Raw genomic sequence first — 19,769 nt, forward strand, 5'->3', positions numbered from 1 at the left:
TTGCTGGCTATTCCCCTAACCCCTCATGGAGGTCTTCCAGGGAGAAAGGGTGATGGGGCAGGGACAAATCCAGCAGAAAATCTGAGTTCCTAGTGGACCACAACATGAAATGGGCTCTTGGGGTTTGAGAAACTAGAAAAGACTCCCATCCTGTCCCTTGCACAGAACACTGCTTGGGGCTGGGGGCTAGATACAGTGACCCCCTTGAGGGCCCTATCTGAGAGTGCCTGTCCCTCACTGGGGGAATCATGAGAAAGTGCACACCAATCCTAAGCCCCAGACCTTGGGTTTCCCAACCCCCTTCCTGTCTTGGGGGGTTAGGGATAGTGAGCTGGTGACAGAGCTGCCCAGTAGCACCTTGTCCTTGACACCAAGTTTATCTGGAATGGGCAGAGCCTTAGTGACAACTGGGGAGGGAGAATGTGGGGGGAGAGGATCTGAGCCACCAGTGCGGAGCTTTGCGGGTAGGCAAGGCAAGCAGGAGTGGCAGGTTCTTGAGGCCTGAAGAGGTTAGTAGGTGAGGTCCAGGGGATGGCAGGAGGATTCTCTGGGGTCAGTGGGAAGAGTTACGGGGTAGCCGGGGAGAGTCTGGGATTAGTATCAGGAGGCTGGAAGACTGGAGAGGGCACTGGGCTGGGGGTCAGCTGGAGAAGCCTGGCATCAGCGGGAGGGGTCTGGGTATGGGTGGGAAGGGCATTAATGGGAGGTTCTGGGAGCCAGTGGGAGGTAGCTGGAGTACCATCAAGGGGTCAGCGGGCAGGGGAATGGTCACCAGGAAGCCGCTGTTCAGTGAGGGCTGATGAGTCAGAGGGTAAGGGCAGTGGGTCGGGCCTGGGGACCCTGACCACAAGCTCCATGGGCTCCCGAGCCTTGTTTCGATAAGCCCGGCGGATGGTGTCTACTGCCCGCTGGTGGGTCACCTGCTCCAGGCTCTCTCCATCCACGGCCACAAGCTCAAAGCCAGCCTGGGATGGGGGTGGGAGAATCACAGACCTCCCTCCTCAGGTCAACCCCACACCACCACCCAACCTCTCACCTCCACCAGCTAGGACACTCCTCCCCATCTGGGCTCTGGGCGGAGGCGATGGACAATGGGACTTTTGTGTCCAGAGCCGGTTGGGGGCAGGGTGGGGTGCAGACAATTGCCTTTTGTCCCTTGGGGCTAGCGGTGTAACAGGATGGGCCACCCTCAGGCGCAGGCTGGCATGAGGGGACAGATTTTTCCCTAGGTCTGCGTATCCTTCAGGCCTAACCCCGCTGCTCCCAAGCCTCCTCCCATGACCTGGTCTAAACATGTCTGGCTGGAAGATGAGCATGTACCAGCCCCGCCCCCTGCCAGAATTCAGCTCTGGGCCTAGGGAGTGGGCCTGGGTGCCCTTCACCCACCTGAAGGGCCCCACTGAGGAAGGCAGCGCCCCCAGGGAAGATCTTTTCTATCTTCACCATGGGCTGCACCTTGGACTCAATGCCCCCAGAAATGCTGATGCCTAGTGAGAGGGAGAAACACTGGGTTACCATGCAGCCACACCCCTAAAGCCCAGAGCTCCCAGGAAAACCCAGCCCTAAATAGAGAGCCCCCAACTTCTCCCAAACCCCCAGATTCTATTACTACTCAATCCTCAACTCACTCTAGACCCCAAACCTCCCAAATATGGACCCTCCCAACTATATCCTAATACCCCGATTCTTTCCCTAGTCCCAGGTCCCCTAGTTATACCCCAAAACCAAGCCCACCAACCTCACCCACACCCAAGAGCCCCCGCCCCCCAGCAGGTGCAGTCCTGCCTGGACTCACCCAAGGACTGCTTCATCTTGGATAGTGTGACGGTCCTCAGCTCCCCACTGGGGACCTTCGTGGCTGCCTCCTCGGCTGTCCCACCAGTTCCGTTCTCAGAGGGCCCTTGACTGCCCCCTGCCTTGGCCACCTGCCCATCCGTAGGTCGTGGCAGAGGAGGCCTGGCCTTCCAAGGCTTGTGGTAGCGCCCGCTGGCTGTGCTGGGAGTGGGGATAGGTGCTGGGGATGGGGAACGCCTGCGTCCGGGGGACTTGCCTCTGCCCCGGCTGCGGCTGCGGCTGCGGCTCTGGCTTGGGCCCTGGCTCCGGCTCTGCCGAGGGCCCTCTAGGGTCAAGGGTTCTGTCAGCAGCCAGTTAGGCCTTGGGGGCCGGGGAGCCACGGGGGGTGGCTGGGGAGGGGGTGTGCAGGCGCTTCTGCGTGAGATGAAGGCATCTACTGGCACATCCTGGAGAGGGGGGACCCCTTTATGAGGGTGGTGGGAGGCAGAGGCACCCAGGGAGACCTGGAGGCCCCCCAGACGCTCCCTCAGCTCCCCATCATCTTCCTCCTCTGAGAAGCCGTTCACAGGAAGTAGGTAGAAGCCTCCACGACTGTCTGGGGAAGAGGGCCAAGGTCAGGCCGCCTTCTCCTCAACAGCCCAGACCACCTTACCAGACCCCAGTCCTTGCCTTTGTTGGTGTAGGGAGACCCAGGCCTGGGTTTGCTCAGGCCCTGTGGCAGCGTGCCCGGGTTCTATTGCAATAGTATTTTAAAACTTTCTATTGTCATAGTTACAGTTTTATTTAAGTAACTATTACAATAGCAAGTAAAAATATGACTCCCACACCAAGCTGGTAATTTCTCAGAGGTTATTGCATAGAATGAGATGATTTAAAAAGTGAGTGGATTTAAAACCCAATTATTAAGGGGCTTCCCTGGTGGCGCAGTGGTTAAGAATCCACCTGCCAATGCAGGTGACACAGGTTCGAACGCTTGTCCGGGAAGATCCCACATGCCTTGGAGCAGCTAAGCCCATGCGCCACAACTACTGAGCCTGCGCTCTAGAGCCCGTGAGCCACAACTACTGAGCCCGCGAGCCACCAACTACTGAAGCCCACGCTCCTAGAGCCCGTGCTCCACAACAAGAGAAGCCACAACGATGAGAAGCAATGAAGAGCAACCCCCACTCGCCGCAACTAAAGAAAGCCCACGTGCAGCAACGAAGACCCAATACAGCCAAAAATAAAATTAATTAATTAAAAAAATTTTTTTAATTATTAAGTAAATAATAGTACAGATGGTGAGTGGACATGATGAAAATGGTTCTGGCAGACGAGGGATTTCCTTCAGGGAAACACACATACCTCTGGAGCCGCGACAGCCCACATGGGGACAAGGATGGAAGGTTCACTCTCCCTCCCCCAGCCCCCCTAGGGTGTGCCCCCTCCCCGGGCTCTGGGACTCTGACTGACCAGGCACAGGAGTGATGAGGTGACGCTTGGGCGGTGTGTCCTGCCGGGCTGGTCGCAAGGCAGGAGGCCAAACTGGTTGGAGAGGAGAGCAGGTCAGGAACAAGGCTCCCTGATGGGCCCAGCTGAAAGGGCCCAGGCAATCTCTGCCCCTCTCCACTGGGAGGCCACGCCCCCAGCCCCACCTGTGGCTCGGGAGTCCTGCCCCCTGGCTGCTGACCTGCCTGGCTCTTGAGGGCCTCAAAAGCCTCCAGCTCCACAGGCATCACCATGCTGTCGAAGCGACCCAGGTCTGTGGGGGCCACCACACCCCTGGGGGAGGGCAAGAGACGAGGGGTGGTCAGGGCTCAGTTCTGGAGGTGCCCGGAGGGACTTCAGCCCTGGAGAGGTTAGGGGAGGTATCGGGGATCCCCTTCCTGCCCCCAGGCCCTCACCACCTGATGTCCCTCAGCAGCAGCAGCTTCGCAGGCCTGTCCAGAATGGCCAGCAGGGGCCTCACCAGGTCCTCCACGCCGCCCTCATGCACGTACTGCAGAGAGAGGCACCACAGGTCAGATAGCAGCGGGGACTTCCAGAGCCCGGTGAGGGGGCATGCCTGGGCATGGAGGGACCCCACGTTTTGGAGAGGTTCTCCCCACCCCCGGGCTGTCTTATCTTGGTGACTGGGTGGAAGCCTGCAATAATAATGACAGAGCTGTAACAGCAGTAACAATAGCAGCTTTGGGCCTTTTTCTAGGCCTCGTACACACGGTCCCTCATTTAGCAACCACTCTGAGAGAGACGTCAATTATTCCCGTTTCACAGATGAGGGAACTGAGGCTCAGAGAGAAGGACTTTGCCCCAGGCCACACAGATGAGGAAGTGTGAAGAGGGACTGGAACCTGAGAGCTCTGGCTCCTGCCTGCTGTGGTACCGGAAAAGGATATGCAGGGCGTGGACTCTCCTCCCCACCCCACCTCCCGGGCTGAAGGAAGGAATTTGAGCCAAAGTCTAGGCTGTGCGCCTGGCTGTCCCAGCTTGTGTCTGCACAGACCTACAAATTAGGCTTTGTTCAAGGCTGGAATGGGGACTCTGGGGAAGGGGTGGCCCTACAGAAAGCCACTCCAGTCAGTACCCAGGGTGGTGGAGGCCTTTCTGCCTGGCACTGCCCCGATGCCACCAGCCACACCCCACCGACGCAGACAAACTGGCAAACTGTATACTGGGAGCCACCCGACTTGGACAGCACACTGCCCCCTAGTGCTATGAGGGACACACATACTGGTTCCGGGACACACACAGAGCAACCCGGGCGTGCACAGACACAGGGAAACAGCACATCCTGGTGGCCAGAGTGAGACATTCATAAATATCTGGAAATTCAACTGTGTGTGTGGCCCTAAACCACACACAAAATTACAGGGACCCACACTTACAAATATGGACAATACACCCCCTTTTGTCTGGAGAGAGATACACATAATTGCACAGAACCAGTCACATATGTGCACACACTTCAAGTCCACAAACCTGTGTTCAGCTTCCACTAAGTGCCAGGTCCTGTACTGGGCAGTGGGCACACAATGACAGAGAGCCACATGCTCCAGTAAACTACAGACCACTGGCGACGGGGCAGAGGGAGTCTCAGAGGAGGGTGGGAAGATCAAAGGAGGCTGCATGGAGGAGATGGCCTTTCACTGACTCTTAAGGATAAATGCAGGGAAACAGCATGATAGCTGGCAGGAAAGGGTACTGTGGAATAATGGGTAGATAGAGGTTGAACTGGAACATGGGGTACATGGAGGGCCTCCATATAGGCTGTACAGTTTGTGACTACAGTGTGAGTAGTGCCCCTAGGGTTGTGCAATTCGTAGGCTGTATAAACCAGTGTTATATGTTATACCAAGGGAAGAGGATGTGATGTGGTGACCATGGGAAAGCAGAGGTTAGTGAATTGGGGAATCAAATCAGGGAGGGCCTTGAATGTGAGGATAAGGAACTTGTACTCCATTCTGCCAAAGATATGAGGCTGCAAGGGGGCTTGGGGAGTGTAAAGTGATCAGAGAGGTGGTTTATAATACCTGGTCTGGCGGCTGTGGGGAGATGGCTGAGAGGGGGAGAGAGAAGGGAGGCTTGGGGTTCGGGAACCACACAGCCAAGTCACTAGCAGAGCTTTACTAATCATTCCAGCCAGGACTCCACCCCGAGGGTCTGATCTCTTGGTGTGGGTGGGGCTTGGGTCAGGTTGGGTGGTAGGCATTGCTCCCTAGGTGCTCTGGGGCACAGAGAGAGGCCCTCCTGGCCTGGGCAGGGTAGGAGGAGCAGAGGGGTGGAGGAACAGGAACCTACCAAAGAAACTGACGCAGAGCTCCACCTAGTGGCCAGGGCCTAGAGTTGCAGGCTCACAAAGGCTTGGTACGCACAGCCCTACATGGCGCTCAGAGCTGAGCGTGACACTCAACTGAGTTTAGCCCAGAGGCCTTTAGCTGCCCCCCAGATGCACCCCCATATGTAGCTCTGCTGTAAACCAAGCATTGGCAAAAGGATGCATGAATTAGTGTGCCTCAGTCTCCAGGTGACATACACACAGATACAACCGTACAGTTAAGTCAACACAAACTCAGGTGCCCCAGAGATTAACAAATGCACATGTCACACAGACATAACACAGCCCCACCGTGGCCAAGGTGAGGGGGTCGGGGGAACCACAATTTCCTGAAACTCCTCAGCTTGCCCTGGTATACAGGATCACGCGCACACTGATGCAGATGGAGCACAAGGAACCCATCACAGGAAACCTGCAGGTTCTTGAGGCAGAGGGATAGGAGAGTGCCTTCCAATCCTCCTGGAGGGCGTGGCCTGTGCCTCCTGCAGCCTCCCCAACAACCAGGCCACAAAGACTCCCTCAGATCTACCCTCTGCCCCACCGTGGGGCCCTCTGCTTCTGTCTGAAGTTGAACGAAACAGAGAGCAACAGTGCAGGTGTTGGGGGAGGCTTGGGGTATGTTGGGAGGACAAAAGATTACTGACTTGGGTAACAGGGGAGGGTGCTTGGCATGAGGCCAGACCTGTTGGCTGACCCAGGAGTGGAAGGAGGCATGAGGGGTGGGGAAGCCTGGGTTTAGAAGAGAACAGAGAACAGAGCAGGTGACTGCAGGGACTCAAGTCCCAAACTCATCACCTGTCTGGTCTGGCTCCTTGTCCGCTCAGCTTAAATATCACCTCCTCAGGGAGGCCCTCCCAGACCACGCCATCTAGTTTGTGCCTCTTAGGTTATTTTCTCATGTTCTTTTTCTTCACAGTACTTCACATGATTTGTCAGTATGGGTGCTTAGGTTTTAGTTACTGTCTATCTTCCCTTCCTGGCTGTGAGCTCAGCGTGTGTGTCTGTGTGTCTGTGTGTCCATGTGTCTGTGTGTCTGTGTGCACTCACGAGTTACAGGGGTAACTTCTGCTTTTATTTACCACTGGCCTCACAGTGTCAAGCCCAGATACTTGTCAATTGATAGTGGCCTGAATGAAGGGTTGGGAGACTGAGTGACCATGTACTAGGGCTGGGGACGGGCTGGAGGCTCACCCGGGAACAGTGGCGGGTGACAGCCAGCACCTCGTCGTCAGTCAGCAGCCTCCGGGCCAGGTCCTGAATCAGGGGCCTTCGGCTCTCCCAGGCCTGCACCCTCTCATCCACATTGGGCAGCTGGCTGGAGGGGCTCCTGGACCTGGCAGAGAGCAGAGTCCGGCCCCTCTCCCGGTCTGCAGGGCAGGAGCAAAAGGGTATGATGAAGGAGCCAGGAGCCATCCAGAAGAGGAGGCAGGGGGGCTCCCCTCAGTGGGGTCAGACCCCAGAACAGACTGGCTAAGGGGCCCATGTACCCCCGACGGAATCCCAGTCTAGCCCAGATGCTCCCCACCACGGTCTCCCATACAATCTGCTCATCATTGGAGCTCCAATCCAGGCCCTTCAGCCCCCAACACAGACCCCTATCCCAGGCTGTTCCTTAGTGGAGTCCTAGCCCAGTGCCCCCTGGACCCCCTGAACGTCCCCACTGGAGTTCTAGCAAGGTTACCTCCCTCATCTCTCCAAAAATCTGTCTTTGGGGAAACCCAACTCAAGCTCCCATTCCTCAAAAATGCACCCCAATATCTGTCTGCAACCCTATCTTTCTTAGAAAGTATAGTCCAATTCTTTTAGCTGCCCCCCAGTGTGTACCTTCCTATCTGTCTGATCCCCCATGTTTGACCCCAACTGAGTTTAGCCCAAAGCCCCTAAGCTACTACCCCCAATATGCACCCCATCTGCAGCTCTACTGTAAACCAGGCTTGGCAGAGGGATGCATGCATTACCACGTCTCAGCCTCCAGGTGACAAACTTCTGCACGGATCCCACTCCCCCTGCTATGAAGAAGAAAGAGGCTCAGTTGCAGCCCTGGTCCCCAATCTGAAAATGGGGTTTGGGGGCTCAGGACTGGCTGGATCACTGGCTGGAATGGAGCGTTCAAGGCTGGAAGGTGATAGGACCGGGAAGCAAGAGGCCAGGCTATTGAGGAGGGTCTTGAAGGCCATGTTCAGGCCAGGGATTCATTCACAGGCAATGGGGAGTCAGTGAAGGCTTTGGATCAAGAGAGGGTCCAGTCTGCACCCTGAACCTGCTCATGGAGGTTCATTTGGAAGCAAATGAATGGAGGGAAGAACCCCAAGGGCAAATCACCTACCTTCAAGGGACAGAGAGAAAAAGAGGAGCCTTTGAAGGAGAGGAGTGGCCAGAGAAGTAGGAGGAGAACCAGGAGAGAGCAGGGCCCTGAGGGCTTTGGAAAAAGAGATGGCTTTAGGGAGGGGGCTGGCCTGCCCTGATTTGAAGGGGTTGTCTCTCCCATGAGACTGTCACCTTGAGACCCCAGGGAGGGGCAAGGCCCAGCCCCTCATCCCCTGGTTGTTTTTGCCTACCCAACATCCACTCTCCCTTCTGGAAACAGCACCCTGATTTTACTTGGGGACCACCCCCCCCACCCCATTCTCAGTCACTGTACTCCAGGGTGGACACATGACCCAGGCTGGCCAATGAAAGCACCTCTCTCTCTCCCAGATGACAAGTGATGTGTTGGGCGCCTGATCCCAGCTGGGCCAATGAGAGCCTTAAGCTGGAACTATTTAAGGAGAAGCTCTTTCCCCTGGGTTGCTAAGCGACAGTGGCCTTCTTACCTCCAAGTGGCAAAGCCAGGAAGATAATGAAGCCAACCCAGGGGAAAGAGGAACCAGAAGATGAAGGGGGCAGATGTCTGGGAAGATTGTTTAAACGTTTAGACCCAGCTTCCACCAGTAGCTGAGCCAAGAAGCGCTTTTTAAAGCTAGCTTGAGTTGAGTTTCTGTTACAGGCAACCCCTATAGTCTCTACTCATCCATTTTGGGTCCAGTCTCTGAATCTCACCAGAGAGAGATGAGACACCCTCTGTAAGTGTCCTTAGGAAGCCCCTGACGTGAGTGAAGCCTGTCTAGGCCTTCCTGCATGGCCCTTGATCTACAAATGGCCTTGCTCAAGATGGTTCTAGAATTGGGTAAAGCCTGTGGAGCTCTGGCCAGGGGAGGTGAAGCCAAATGCTCTAGGAAAGGAGTGCCCTGCCTCCCCTCAGTGCCAAGAGCACGGGGATCTGACCCAAGGCTTTCTCGTCTATGCTGTGACTCTCATCAGTTTTCCCTTCTGTAAAATGGGAAGATAAGGCAGTATAACAAGGACCATTATATTTTCTGAGCATCTTCTGTGTGTCAGACCATGTGCTAAATGATTAACATACACTAATTCACTTATTCCTCATTATTCCCAAAGAAATAGGTATTATTACTCTCATTTTACTCATGACGCTCGCAAGGTGAAGTGGTGGCTCACAGCTAGGACAAAGCAGTGTGGGATTTAAGCTCAGACCTGCTGGAGGCCAGAGTGGACTTTTCCTCTGTCCTGCTTGGCTGACCTGCCCAGTACTTACCTTTCTCCAGGTCCGGGTGGGGGCGGGACTTGGCTGTGCTCCCACTGTCCAGCGTCCAGGCCTCTCTGCGCCCGTCCCGTGCCAGCCGCCCCTGCCGCCCTCCCTTGAAGAAGAGGTTCATCAGGGTCTTGGAGCGCTGCAGGGCCCCCTTCTCCCCAGGGGACCCCGACTTCTCCTTCCTCCGCTGTTTCTTCTCCTCTGCAGACACGAGGGAGCACCCGGGGGGCTGGAGGGGTGGGCAGAAGGGAAGGACGAGGGGCAGGGGTGTGGGGAGGGGCAGAGAAAAGGGAGAGTAGGGGGCAGACGGGATCTGCAGCCATGTGGGGAGGTGGGGATGAGCACGGGGCTGGGGTTCCTCTTTCAGCTTTCTACCCCTCCCCCACCCACAGCTACAGCTATGTGAGGAGTGTGTGCGTGTGTCTGTCTGTCTGTAGACAGGGCTGGGAACTCCAGGATGGAGGGGCTGGGTTAGGGCTGGTTTGGGGCCCAGGGATGACAAGATGGGGCTGGGGCTGAGGGTAGGTTTGGGGTCCAGGGCTAGTTTGAAATGGAGCCCAGAGCAGGGTCTGAGTGTATTCTGCAGCTGGCGCTGGGGCAAAGCCTGGCGCAGAGGAAGCTTTGGGGCCCAGGGCAGGGTGCGGGACAGGTTTTGGAGCAGGGGCTTTGGAGAGAGCAGCAGCCACCCATCCCCCACATACCCCACAAGGTCAGGTGGCTCTGGGAGCGGGTGATGGGGGGCCGGGGTTGGCTGAGGGCCAGGAGCAGAGCAGTTTTGGGGGACTCAGAGAGCGCAGAGTCAAGGCGGGGGGCAGGCGGGGGGCCGTCGGAGCGGATGGCCGTGTCCCTGAGGATGACTGTGGGCCGCACGCTACACCAGGTCTCCACGTGGCCCCCCGCGTCTGGCTCCGTCTGCATGGCCGTGTCTGCCCGCCCCCGGCCTGGCCCCCAGCTGCCCGGCTCCTCAGACCCCAGGCAGACATCCATGTGGTCCGAGGGCAGGGAGCTCCAGCCATCGGCCGAGCTGTAGGGGGCACTGGAGGCGAACGAGGAGGCGCTGGAGCTGCTCTCCGAGGCGGGGGACAGCTGCTGCAGCACCCCGTTGCTCACTGCGGGCAGTGGGGAGGGCAAGGGCGTCTCAGTATTCCGGCTGGGTGGCTTTGGGGCCCTGCCGGGGCTGCAGGCCACCCGTGGGCTTGGCGGCAGCAAGGTTGTAAGCATGGGGTCTAGGGAACCAGCTGCTCAGCCGTCTTGCCACTGACTGGTTGAGAGATCTTAAGCAAGTCACTTCTTCAACCACCCCCTGCAACTCCAGACCCCAGGAGAGCCTGTAAAGGAACGGCAGCTTCTCGGAGGAGAGCCCATAAATGGCTCTGGGCGTGTGAAAGTCCTGAGGAGATCTTGGTGCCCCTGCCCACTTATTCTTCAGAGATTTCAGCCCCAATTTAGGGCCTCAGCCCCTTCCTTCCAACCTTGGAGGCTTGGCTACTTACATCGATCCAGCCAACAGTATTCAGAAACCATCTCCTTGTAGGCAGGGTACCGGCCAGTCTCCTAGGGAGGGCATGGTGGGCACAGGAGGGCACAGGGGAGTGGGTGAGGAGGGAGGGTAAGAATGGAGGAGCGATGGGACGGGAGTCAACTTTTCAACCTGATTACTCTCCTCCGAGCTCATCATGTTCTTCTAGCCACACCAGCCACTTTGTTTCTGAACGTGCCAAGTTCCTCTATACTTTAGGGCCTTTGCACTTGCTGTCTCTTCTGCCTGGCTTCTCTTCCTTTAGCTCGTCTTATGGCCAGCTCTTCAGGTATCACCTCCTCAGAGCTGAAAGGTCCTGACCCCCCTGGCTAAAAGAGCCTTCCCAAATTACCCCATCCCACCTCTCCGTTAATTTCCCTACAGCAGCTGTCACAGTCCGCATGCACCTAGTTTGTCTGTTTCCCTCCAGTAGCAGAGACCTGGTCTATCTTGTTCACTGCTGTGACCCAGTACCTGGCATAGTGGCTGCCGTGTAGTAGGTACTCAAAAATATTGAATGAATGAATGGGGGCAGAGTGGGAGAGAGGAGGAGTGTTTGGGATAATCTGAGAGGAAGGAAAGAGAGAAACGGGATGTGGGAGAGGTGGGAAATAGAGGCGGTGGCAGGGGGGATGGCAGGGGAGGCACTGAATGGTGAGAGGGAAGAAGTCTCACAAGGGAGACGACGGGGGCAGGGGCCAGGGTTGGGCGCTAGGGGAGAGTGAGACATCACCTCCTCCGGGAGCCAGGGTGAGAAGGACTTGATCCTGAGGCAAGTGTGAGACCCACATGAATAATGAATCCAGGCGTATCCCCTGAAACACAATCTCTGGCTCCAGCCCAGACCTCCCTGCCCTGTGCCCTGAGGATGCCCACTACCCAGGTCCTGCCCAAAGCCACAGCTACCACCCCCCTTTCTGGGTGGAGGCCCCTAGACCTCCACCACTCATACAAAGGGACACTGGCCTACGCATCTGGTGGGGAGCTGGACAGAAACCAGGCCCTCCTACTGATCAACTGAGTAATTGACTGTGATTCCTGAGTTATGTCGCCTCTCTGAGCCTCAGTTTCTTCTTCTGTGAAATAGGTGTGAGGACAATGCCTGCCCTACCTTTCACGAGGCTGTGGAAAGTCATAAGTTGCACAGCGATGGGCAACACTAAGTGCTAGAGTGGCCTGGGAAGTCCTTCCCAGAGTCTGGCCTCTCCCTGTCTCCCACAGCCCTGCCCACCTTGATGGTCAACATGATGTGTGTTTGGCCCTTCAGCACCTCCACGGCTTGGCTGTGGCTGATGTCGTCGAACCTGACACCATTGGCCGCCAGGACCTGGTCCCCCACCTTGATGCCGTTCTCCTCGGCCAGTCCACCATGGTCCACTCTGGGGTCAGAAAGGAGGCATTCTGATAGGCCACCTGGCTGCTCTCCCTCACCCTCTTCCAGACTCTTCACTTGCATACAGGGATACACCAGTCAAACCCCTCGACCCTCCTCCTGGTGACCCCCGACCCCCTCTCCAGATGCCATCCCTGACCTAGGTCATTGGCCAGGACTCACTTGCTGACCCATCCCCAGGTTCCAGCCCAACCCCGTTCCACACCCTGCCCCGGCCCTCACTTGGACACATAGATGCCCAGGCCAAACTCCTTGCCCCCGCGGATGTTGAAGCCCAGGCAGAAGTCGTCAGAGGTTGTGTAGAGATGGACGATGCGCCGTGCGCCGTCCTCTGAGCCACTGTCAGAGGGCGTTGAGCTGCACTTTTCCACCACCAGCCGCCGATTGACCACGTCCACCCTGGACAACAGCACGGGGCCCTCAGCCACCACCGGCCACCCCCTCACCTCCCAGCAGCCAAGACAATTGCATAGGAAAGGCAGGGCTGCCTCTGGGGGACTCCCAGACCTGAGATCTTCACTGGGCCATAGATTTCATCAAGCCAGGGAAACCATGCAAATCTCTCTTTATTGAGCAGCTCTAACTGCCAGGCCCCATTTCAAATCCTCCCCAGGCCCCGAGGGAGAGGCCCTGTACTGGCCCCTGGCTCACAGCCGCAGCACGGAGGGGCAGGGCCACTGGGGTCTGAGACAGCAGAGTGTTGAGAGGAGGGCTCGGGGAAAGAAATGGTCTTTTCTCATTTCAAGGTCAGGCTGTCGGATCTCTGTGTTTCCAGTGCCAGGGGATGGGAAGAACGGAAGCCATACTAGCCAGGCCCCCGGCTGAGCCCTGTGCCATTGGCCTCTCCCTCCACGGCTTTGGGTGGTGGTGCTGGGGTGGGTGGGGTGGGACCAGGCCTGCTCACCATGTGGTCTTCTCCTTGGAGAACTTGATGCCTGGTACGCGGCCCATGCGCCTCACCATCATGTGCAGGCGGCTGCTGCCCGTCAGCACCTTCACGGCACTGCCCATCGTGGTGCTCTCCAGGCTCAGCCCATTCACCTCGGTGATCTTATCACCCACGCACAGACCAGCCCGCTCTGCACCAGGGGAGGCATGGCTGGCATGGGCCACTTGGGAGAAGTCCCCCAGGTTGAGGCTGAGCCTCTCCCATCAGACTAGGCTCCCTGGGGTAAAACCTCTTTGATGAGATTGGGATCCCCAGGTAGGGTCTGAGTATCTGCCATCAGACAGGGACCTACCTGTTCATTAGCCCCTTCCATCTCTCCATTGGATCAGGCCCTCCAAAGCTGAGGGCCCTCTCCTCTTATTCTTGACAACAGCATCTCCACACCCCACCAAAGTGGGGGTCACGTCCGAAGCCAGGACCTGGGCCCCACTCACCTGCACTGCTCCCCTTCTCCACTTTGCTGACGAAGATGCCCAGGCCATGCTCAGAGCCGCCCCGCACACTGAACCCCAGCCTCCCAGCTGGACTCTTCTCCACTCGAACTGCATGGATGATGTCACTTTCATCGCTGTTGGCTGTTGGCGTAGGGACACAGGCATGACTCCCCTGCCCATTCTGGGCAGAGAGGGACCCTGGCCTCCCCAGCTTGGGGCCTGCGAAGGCTGGGTTGCTGGGTACCGGCACCCAGGGCCCTAAATGAGGGGGTAGGTAGCTAATTTCTGAGTCCTCTCTGGGTGATTTTGAGACCATGGGCCAGGGAGGGTGTGGGAACAGGCAGGACAGGACTCTATGGTAGAAGACACGGTCCTCCTTTCCTCATAATGCAGAGTCTGTGTGTGTGTGTGTTTGTGTGTGTGTGTTTCTAATCCTTACTAAGCTACCCATGACCACAGGCCTGGGATAGGCCAAATTCTGAAAAATCCTGCCACTCTGAGAGTCAGATGGATGGGAAAGATGTTCAAGATTCCATTCTACGAGGCACAGTTGAGGGAGTCTGGGCTCTCCAGCTTGCAGTAGAGATGAGTATGGTAAGTCTATATTCAAATAGTTGAAGAGCTCTTCTATAAAAGGCATTAGATGTTTTTGTCTGTGTAATCCATAAGGCAGAACCAAGCCCACGCAGTGGAGTTATATGGAGGAAGATTTAATCAGGGAAAACTTTCTAAAACCTTCAGTTGGCAGACAATGGAATGAATTTTCCAAGGAAAGGTAGTGAGTTTCCCATCACTGGAGGCATACAAGCTGATACCTAGTAAGTCCCTGTCTGGGATGTTGTGGAAGGATCCTGAGGCCCCTTGTATCTCATAGACTCTGTGATCCTGGAGGTGAGGGCTCTAGGAGCTAACTGACTACATGAGGAAAGAAACTCAAACCACCATGCCTCAGTATGTGCCCAGAGCACAGAAGTGGTCCTCTCCATCAGTGATGGGGAAAGTCAGAGGAGGGGGTCCTTCGGGACTGGAGCTGTCAGGGAAGGTTTCTTGAAGGATGGGATTTGGATGGGTGGAGGGGAAGGGAAAGGCACTGATGAGGGGATGGAGTGAGCAAAGGCTCAGAAGTGGCCTTTTGGTTAGAGAAAAGTGAGGGGACTGGAGGGGTAAGTTGGGTCCCAGTTGGGAAGGTCAGAGTTCTTCTTGGGGAAGGCTTACTCAGAGGTGTTTGAGAGGAGAAATATCACACACACACACACACACGCACACGCACACACACACGTACACGCACACACACACTTCTATTCGATCTAAGAGAAATCAGGTTACAGTACGTGAGCAGGGAAGCTCAGGAAGTAATCCCCAAGGGCAGCCTGTAGGTGGGGACAGTGCAGGACAGAGGTGTGGGAGATTCTGGGGCTTCCTAGCTGATTCTATCTGCACAGGTCCCAGGACTTTCTCAGCCCAGACAAGGAGTCTTTTGCTCTCCCGCCCTCCAACCCTCTTTCTCCTCAGTCTCTCCTCGGGGGCCTCCCTAGGGCCCTGGGCCAGGGGGATGTCAAATCTGGGGTTTTGAGCCTAGGAGCTTGGGGCCTCTGAGGAGGGAAGATCCTCTACCTCTACTGCCCTAGCCTGGGGCCACCAGGCATCCCTCCAGGCACTCGGCAGCCCCTCACTATCTCCTCCCCTCCTGCCTCCTTTAGTCCATTCTCTACACAGTGGCCAGAGTCAACTTTCATACTAGATCATGCCTTTCCCCTGATTAAAAACCTCAGTGCCTACCCCTGCTTCTAGAAGGAGCTCCACATTCCTTCCATGCCCAATAACGCCCTCCCTGGGCTTTCCTCTGCCCACCTCTCTACACTCACCTCTGGCCACCCTCCCCAGCCTCATGACCTTTAGCCACAGTGACTACCTTCCTGTTCCTCTCACCGGCCAGTCCTTTCAGTGTTCCCTCTGCCTGCGATGCCCTTGCCCAGACCTTCATAAAGCCACCTCCTATTTCCACTTCCTCCTGGCTCAAACACCACTTTCTCAGAGAAGCCTTCCTGGACAACCCTACCTAAGAAAGTCCCTTCCCCCTCCTCCCAGGTAGTCTCTGTTCGAATGGTTCTCAAAGCGAGCTCTCCAGACAAGCAGAATAGCAGCACCTGGAAAGTTATTAAAAATGTGAACTTGGGGGTTTTACCACAGACCCACTGAATCAGATTCTCCGGGTGTAGGGCCCAGTAACCTATCTAACAAGGCCCCCAGGCAATTCGGCTGTATTCTGAAGTTTGAGAACCACTGCTCTATCATATCATCCAAATTAGTACCTTCAAGATTCTTACCATCCTTTCTCATCATTTGCTTACTTGTATATTATTTATCCTTGCTCTCTTTTCACTGGACTGTAAGCTCAGTCATGGTAGGGACTTAGTAATTCTTTCCACCAATGTATCCCCAGTTTTGTGCACTGTGCTTGATATTTGCTAAGTCTTCTTTTAATCAATGAAATAATAAGTGGAATAATGAATAAATGAATGAATTAGGAGAGTGAGGAGAAAGGGCTGGTTGGGATTAAAGATTATACCATTTCTCTGGGACCCACTGAGTTTGAGGAGTTGGTGGGAACTCCTGGGTGATATGGGTGGTAGTGTTCCCCTTCCCACTGTGTCTCCCTTATCAGTTAACTTTAGGCCTCTGGAAAGTTCTAAATATTGATAATAACGTGGGGGAGGGGCTCCAGGCTGTGGTGAGTTGGGAGATGTTTGTGCTCAGGCAGAGGGGATGATTCTGAGCTCACAGGCCCCCAACCCAGAGAAGCCAGCTGGCTGGAGCAATGCCCCAGTCCTTCCATTGCTAGGGGATGCATCTCTCCTGGCTGCACTAGGGCACTGGGGTGGGGCAGAGGGAGAGAGCCCTCATGGAACTTCTGGAAGAGGGACAGTGTGCATAGGCCTCGCATCACAGTTGGGCATGGAGTATGTGGGCACGTGAGGGGGAGGTATGACGTAGTTCTTCCAATACGATGGGACTTGCAAGGGCCGTGCTACAGTACCTCCTCTCTCCCCCTCTGTGTTTCCTAGCTTATCTGGCGACTTCTGCTCCATGTCCAGAATGACATGCCGCCCTGCTGCTCACCTGAAGTTGAGGCCGGGCTTGGTGGACGATGGGGGTGAGCGTGATGGGCCACTGGTGCAGGAAAGCCTGCTCCCTGAGCAACATGCTCCTCCCCTGCCCTGGTGCCCTGGGTAGGGGACAGAGGGACCCAGCTGAGTCAGCGGGAAGGAGCAGGCTGAAAAGTCCAGTCTGGGATCCAGCCAGGGGAGCCCTGCTGGCTGAGAGAGAAGAGCGGAGCTGGAGATACTTATCTGGTCCCACCCACGGAAAGCCCAGGCCCAGGGGGCCCCACTCCCCTGCTGGTATTCAAGGTCCTGCCTTGGTCACCGGCTCTTTGTCGCCTCACATCTGTCACTGCAGCCAGGCTGTCTCCTAAGTGCCCACCCATCATATTCCATGCTTTCCGTTTCAACCTTGTCTGTGATATCTCCACCCCACCACCAGCTGCTGTCATTGCTCTGTCTCTAAGTCCTGCTACACTGGAAATTTCTGGAAGGTGAAGATTGAGCCTTATTTCTCTGTAGGTTCCCACAGGACCTAACGAGAGCTGGTATACAATAGGTGTGCAATGAAACGTTAAGCAACTACATAAGATTAGGTGTCCCCCTCCCTCAGGGCCCAGACCTGGGGCTCCCTCCCTATCCTCAACTCTCCTTTTCTCCCCACTCTTTGCAACATCTTCCACTTTACCTCTGTCTCCGTCCTCTGCACGTGAAGCCTTTAATTCTTTCTGTCCAGCTGGACATTCACTCCTCACAGCCCAGCACAGAGCTGGGCTCACAATGAACTGGTTGATGAAGAATGTCCCTCTCCGTCCTGCCCACCCCCCAAAGTCATACATGAATGGGTCTGGAGAAAGGAAGAGTCCATAGGAGTGAGGGGCCAATTTAATACTCTGCCTTGCTTCCTTGGGGGCTGGCATACCACACCCCCCTTCTCTACCTTCATGCCAGACCTCCCACCTCTGACCTCTCCACAATCCTGGAACACTAAAGGATCGGCTTAAAGGTGAGAAAAGGGTAGATGAGGAAGAGTCTATGGGTTACCAGAGGCTCTCTCTCCCTGCATCCCTATGATTGCCATTTCTTGAGTTCCCCCACCCACACTGGCTCTGCCCTCTCCTACCTAGTGCCTGCTGTCCCCTACCCCCACCCGCAGTTCCCGGCCCGGTGGCTGGGCTCTGCTCCCACCTTCGATGGGGGAGTTGATGAGGATGACACGGCCCATGGGCGATGAGGCTCGGATTCCACGGAGGGGCCCATTCAGCAGCCGCCGTTGCTTTCTCAGCAGGTATCGGGTTGCAGAGCCTGACTCGCTGCCCAGGTGGCCTCGGGAGGAGAGGGAGCTCAGAGAGCCAGAGCTTAGGTCTCTGAGGCCCACTGGGTCGAAGCCCACTGGGAAGCCATGCGCCATGGTGGCTAGACGGGGGTGGTGCACTACAGGTCCAGAGGGAACCTGCTAGCCCTTGAGAGGAGGGCCCCACGTGCCCCAGGCTCCATGAGCCTTCTGTGCTGACTGGGATCTCAGGGACCTGGTGTCCCTGATCTCTGCTGTCTCTCAGGAGTGTGTGCTCCAGGCCTGCACAAGGAGAGCAGAGATTGGGGAAGGGGTGTGAATGCTGCCTCCGCTGCCCCCCAGAACTTCCACCCCACCCCCTGCTTGGAGCATCCTGCCTCCCATGCCTTAGGCCTCTCACCTCTCCCACCCCCTGGCCAGAGAACTGCCCAGTTCAGCCACCATTGTGGACTTCTGGAGCCATTTATACAACAAGGTGGGTGAGAACCTCTCTTTCACCCCTAGTTCCTGCTCTCAGCTGAGTCATCTACTCCGGTAGGTCCCCAGTCCTCAGTAGAGGTTGAGATAGTGGAGATGGGATTATTGCCGGCCCTAGGGCTGCAAGCAGTGTGAGAGAAATTTGGGCCAGTACAGTTCGCTGAACCACCCCTCCTGTGTATGTGGGTAGGGGGCCAGCCCCAGGGACTTGCGCCTCGAGGGGCTTCAGAACCTGGGACAGCTGCAGCCAAGGGCCCCAGAGATCCCCAGGCCCCAGGCTGCGGTCCCCTCTGTCCCCCCTTCCCTCCCGTCCAAAGAGGGGCGTGAACCTCTCCCAGCCTTGGGGGAAGGACCTGCTGGCGAGAGCCCCCCAACATCCCGCGCAAAACCTGGGCCAAATCCCTCAGAGCAGCTCCTGGACCCAGAACGCAGCACCCTACCCCCGGCTCGGTCCTCCCGGCCCCCCTCACCTGCTCGCGCGTGCTGCAGCCGCCAGCCTCGCCCGCCCGCGGGCGCGGGCGACAGCAGCAGCAGCAGCAGCAGGGGGATCCCCGCCCAAGCCTCGCCGAGGCTGAAGGAATAGGGCCGCCCAGCGCAGCCCCGGGCTCCCATTGGCTGGGAGGGCCGCCAATCACTCCCTCCAGCCACCTCCCTTGGGTACCCCGGTCGGCCGTTTGTAATCTGGGCTGGGGCCTCTGTGTTCTACTCGCTCCAGTTCGAGTTCTGGTGCCCCATCCCGCACCGCGAACTTAGGCCTTTGGTCTCACTCAGCTCGCCCAGCTCCCGCTACCGGTTCAGCGCAGGGGAGCCCAGAACCACGTCTTCTCCAAGCCAAACCAGCTACCAGGGCTCATGGAATTGCCACCCCTCCGCGGTCACCCTTGAGGCCTCAGCGAGGGAATGCCACCTGGGCAGAGCGGGGCGTGAGCCTGCGGTGGGCAGGAGCGCGGGCTGGCACCTGGGTGTGCAGCACGCATGCTCTGTATGGTGACTGGGTGAGTTGGGAGTGTGTGTGTGTGTGTTTGAGCGCTGCCCTCATATGCATCCTCCTATGTCAGAAAGTGTCTCTCTGGCCACCCAGTTCTGGAAAGGACGCAAGGCAGGGAAGCTGGTTCCAGGACACTAGAAGGAGGAAGACTCTTTCTGATCCACTTTCTTGATGCAGACAGAGGTACCTTGAGCTTTCTGCCCCTTCACATCCGGGGCAGGGACTGCGGCCAGGGTCTGTGATGCAGGGGTAGGGATTGGGGCATAAGGAAACTGGGGACTCAGTGGAGCTAGAGGTTATAGAGGGGAGTATAAAGGGGACTAGGGAGGAGGAAAGGGCTGGGGACACCGAAGAGGCACAGGCACGAGCAGAACCGGACTGTGAAGGGGTGAGAATGCCAAGGTGCTGCGAGAGGAC

The 19,769-nt window shown here is 56.8% G+C and overlaps 1 protein-coding gene across 2 annotated transcripts; it reads right to left on the reverse strand.

The window, feature by feature from the left end:
* Positions 1-727: 727 nt before the first annotated feature.
* On the reverse strand, positions 728-18,019 carry PDZD7 (PDZ domain containing 7; the record flags this gene model as incomplete). 2 transcript variants are annotated; one of them, XM_082674141.1, is made up of 17 exons in its annotated part: positions 728-965; positions 1,387-1,487; positions 1,796-2,389; positions 3,247-3,318; positions 3,464-3,555; positions 3,681-3,772; positions 6,800-6,975; positions 7,567-7,617; positions 7,935-8,027; positions 9,201-9,398; positions 9,899-10,306; positions 10,691-10,751; positions 11,948-12,095; positions 12,332-12,508; positions 13,014-13,188; positions 13,493-13,633; positions 17,782-18,019. In XM_082674141.1, the coding sequence occupies 17 exons, from the start codon at positions 18,002-18,004 to the stop codon at positions 750-752; spliced, it is 3,018 nt and encodes a 1,005-aa protein (XP_082530267.1). In that variant the 3' UTR covers positions 728-749. The 2 variants fall into 2 exon arrangements, with proteins under 2 accessions (XP_082530267.1, XP_082530266.1); XM_082674140.1 differs by lacking the exon at positions 7,935-8,027 and having other exon boundaries at positions 17,782-18,004.
* Between the last annotated feature and the right edge of the window lie 1,750 nt (positions 18,020-19,769).

This window comes from Grampus griseus (assembly GCF_964374135.1).
Source record: "Grampus griseus genome assembly, chromosome: 16".
Lineage (NCBI taxonomy): Eukaryota > Metazoa > Chordata > Mammalia > Artiodactyla > Delphinidae > Grampus > Grampus griseus.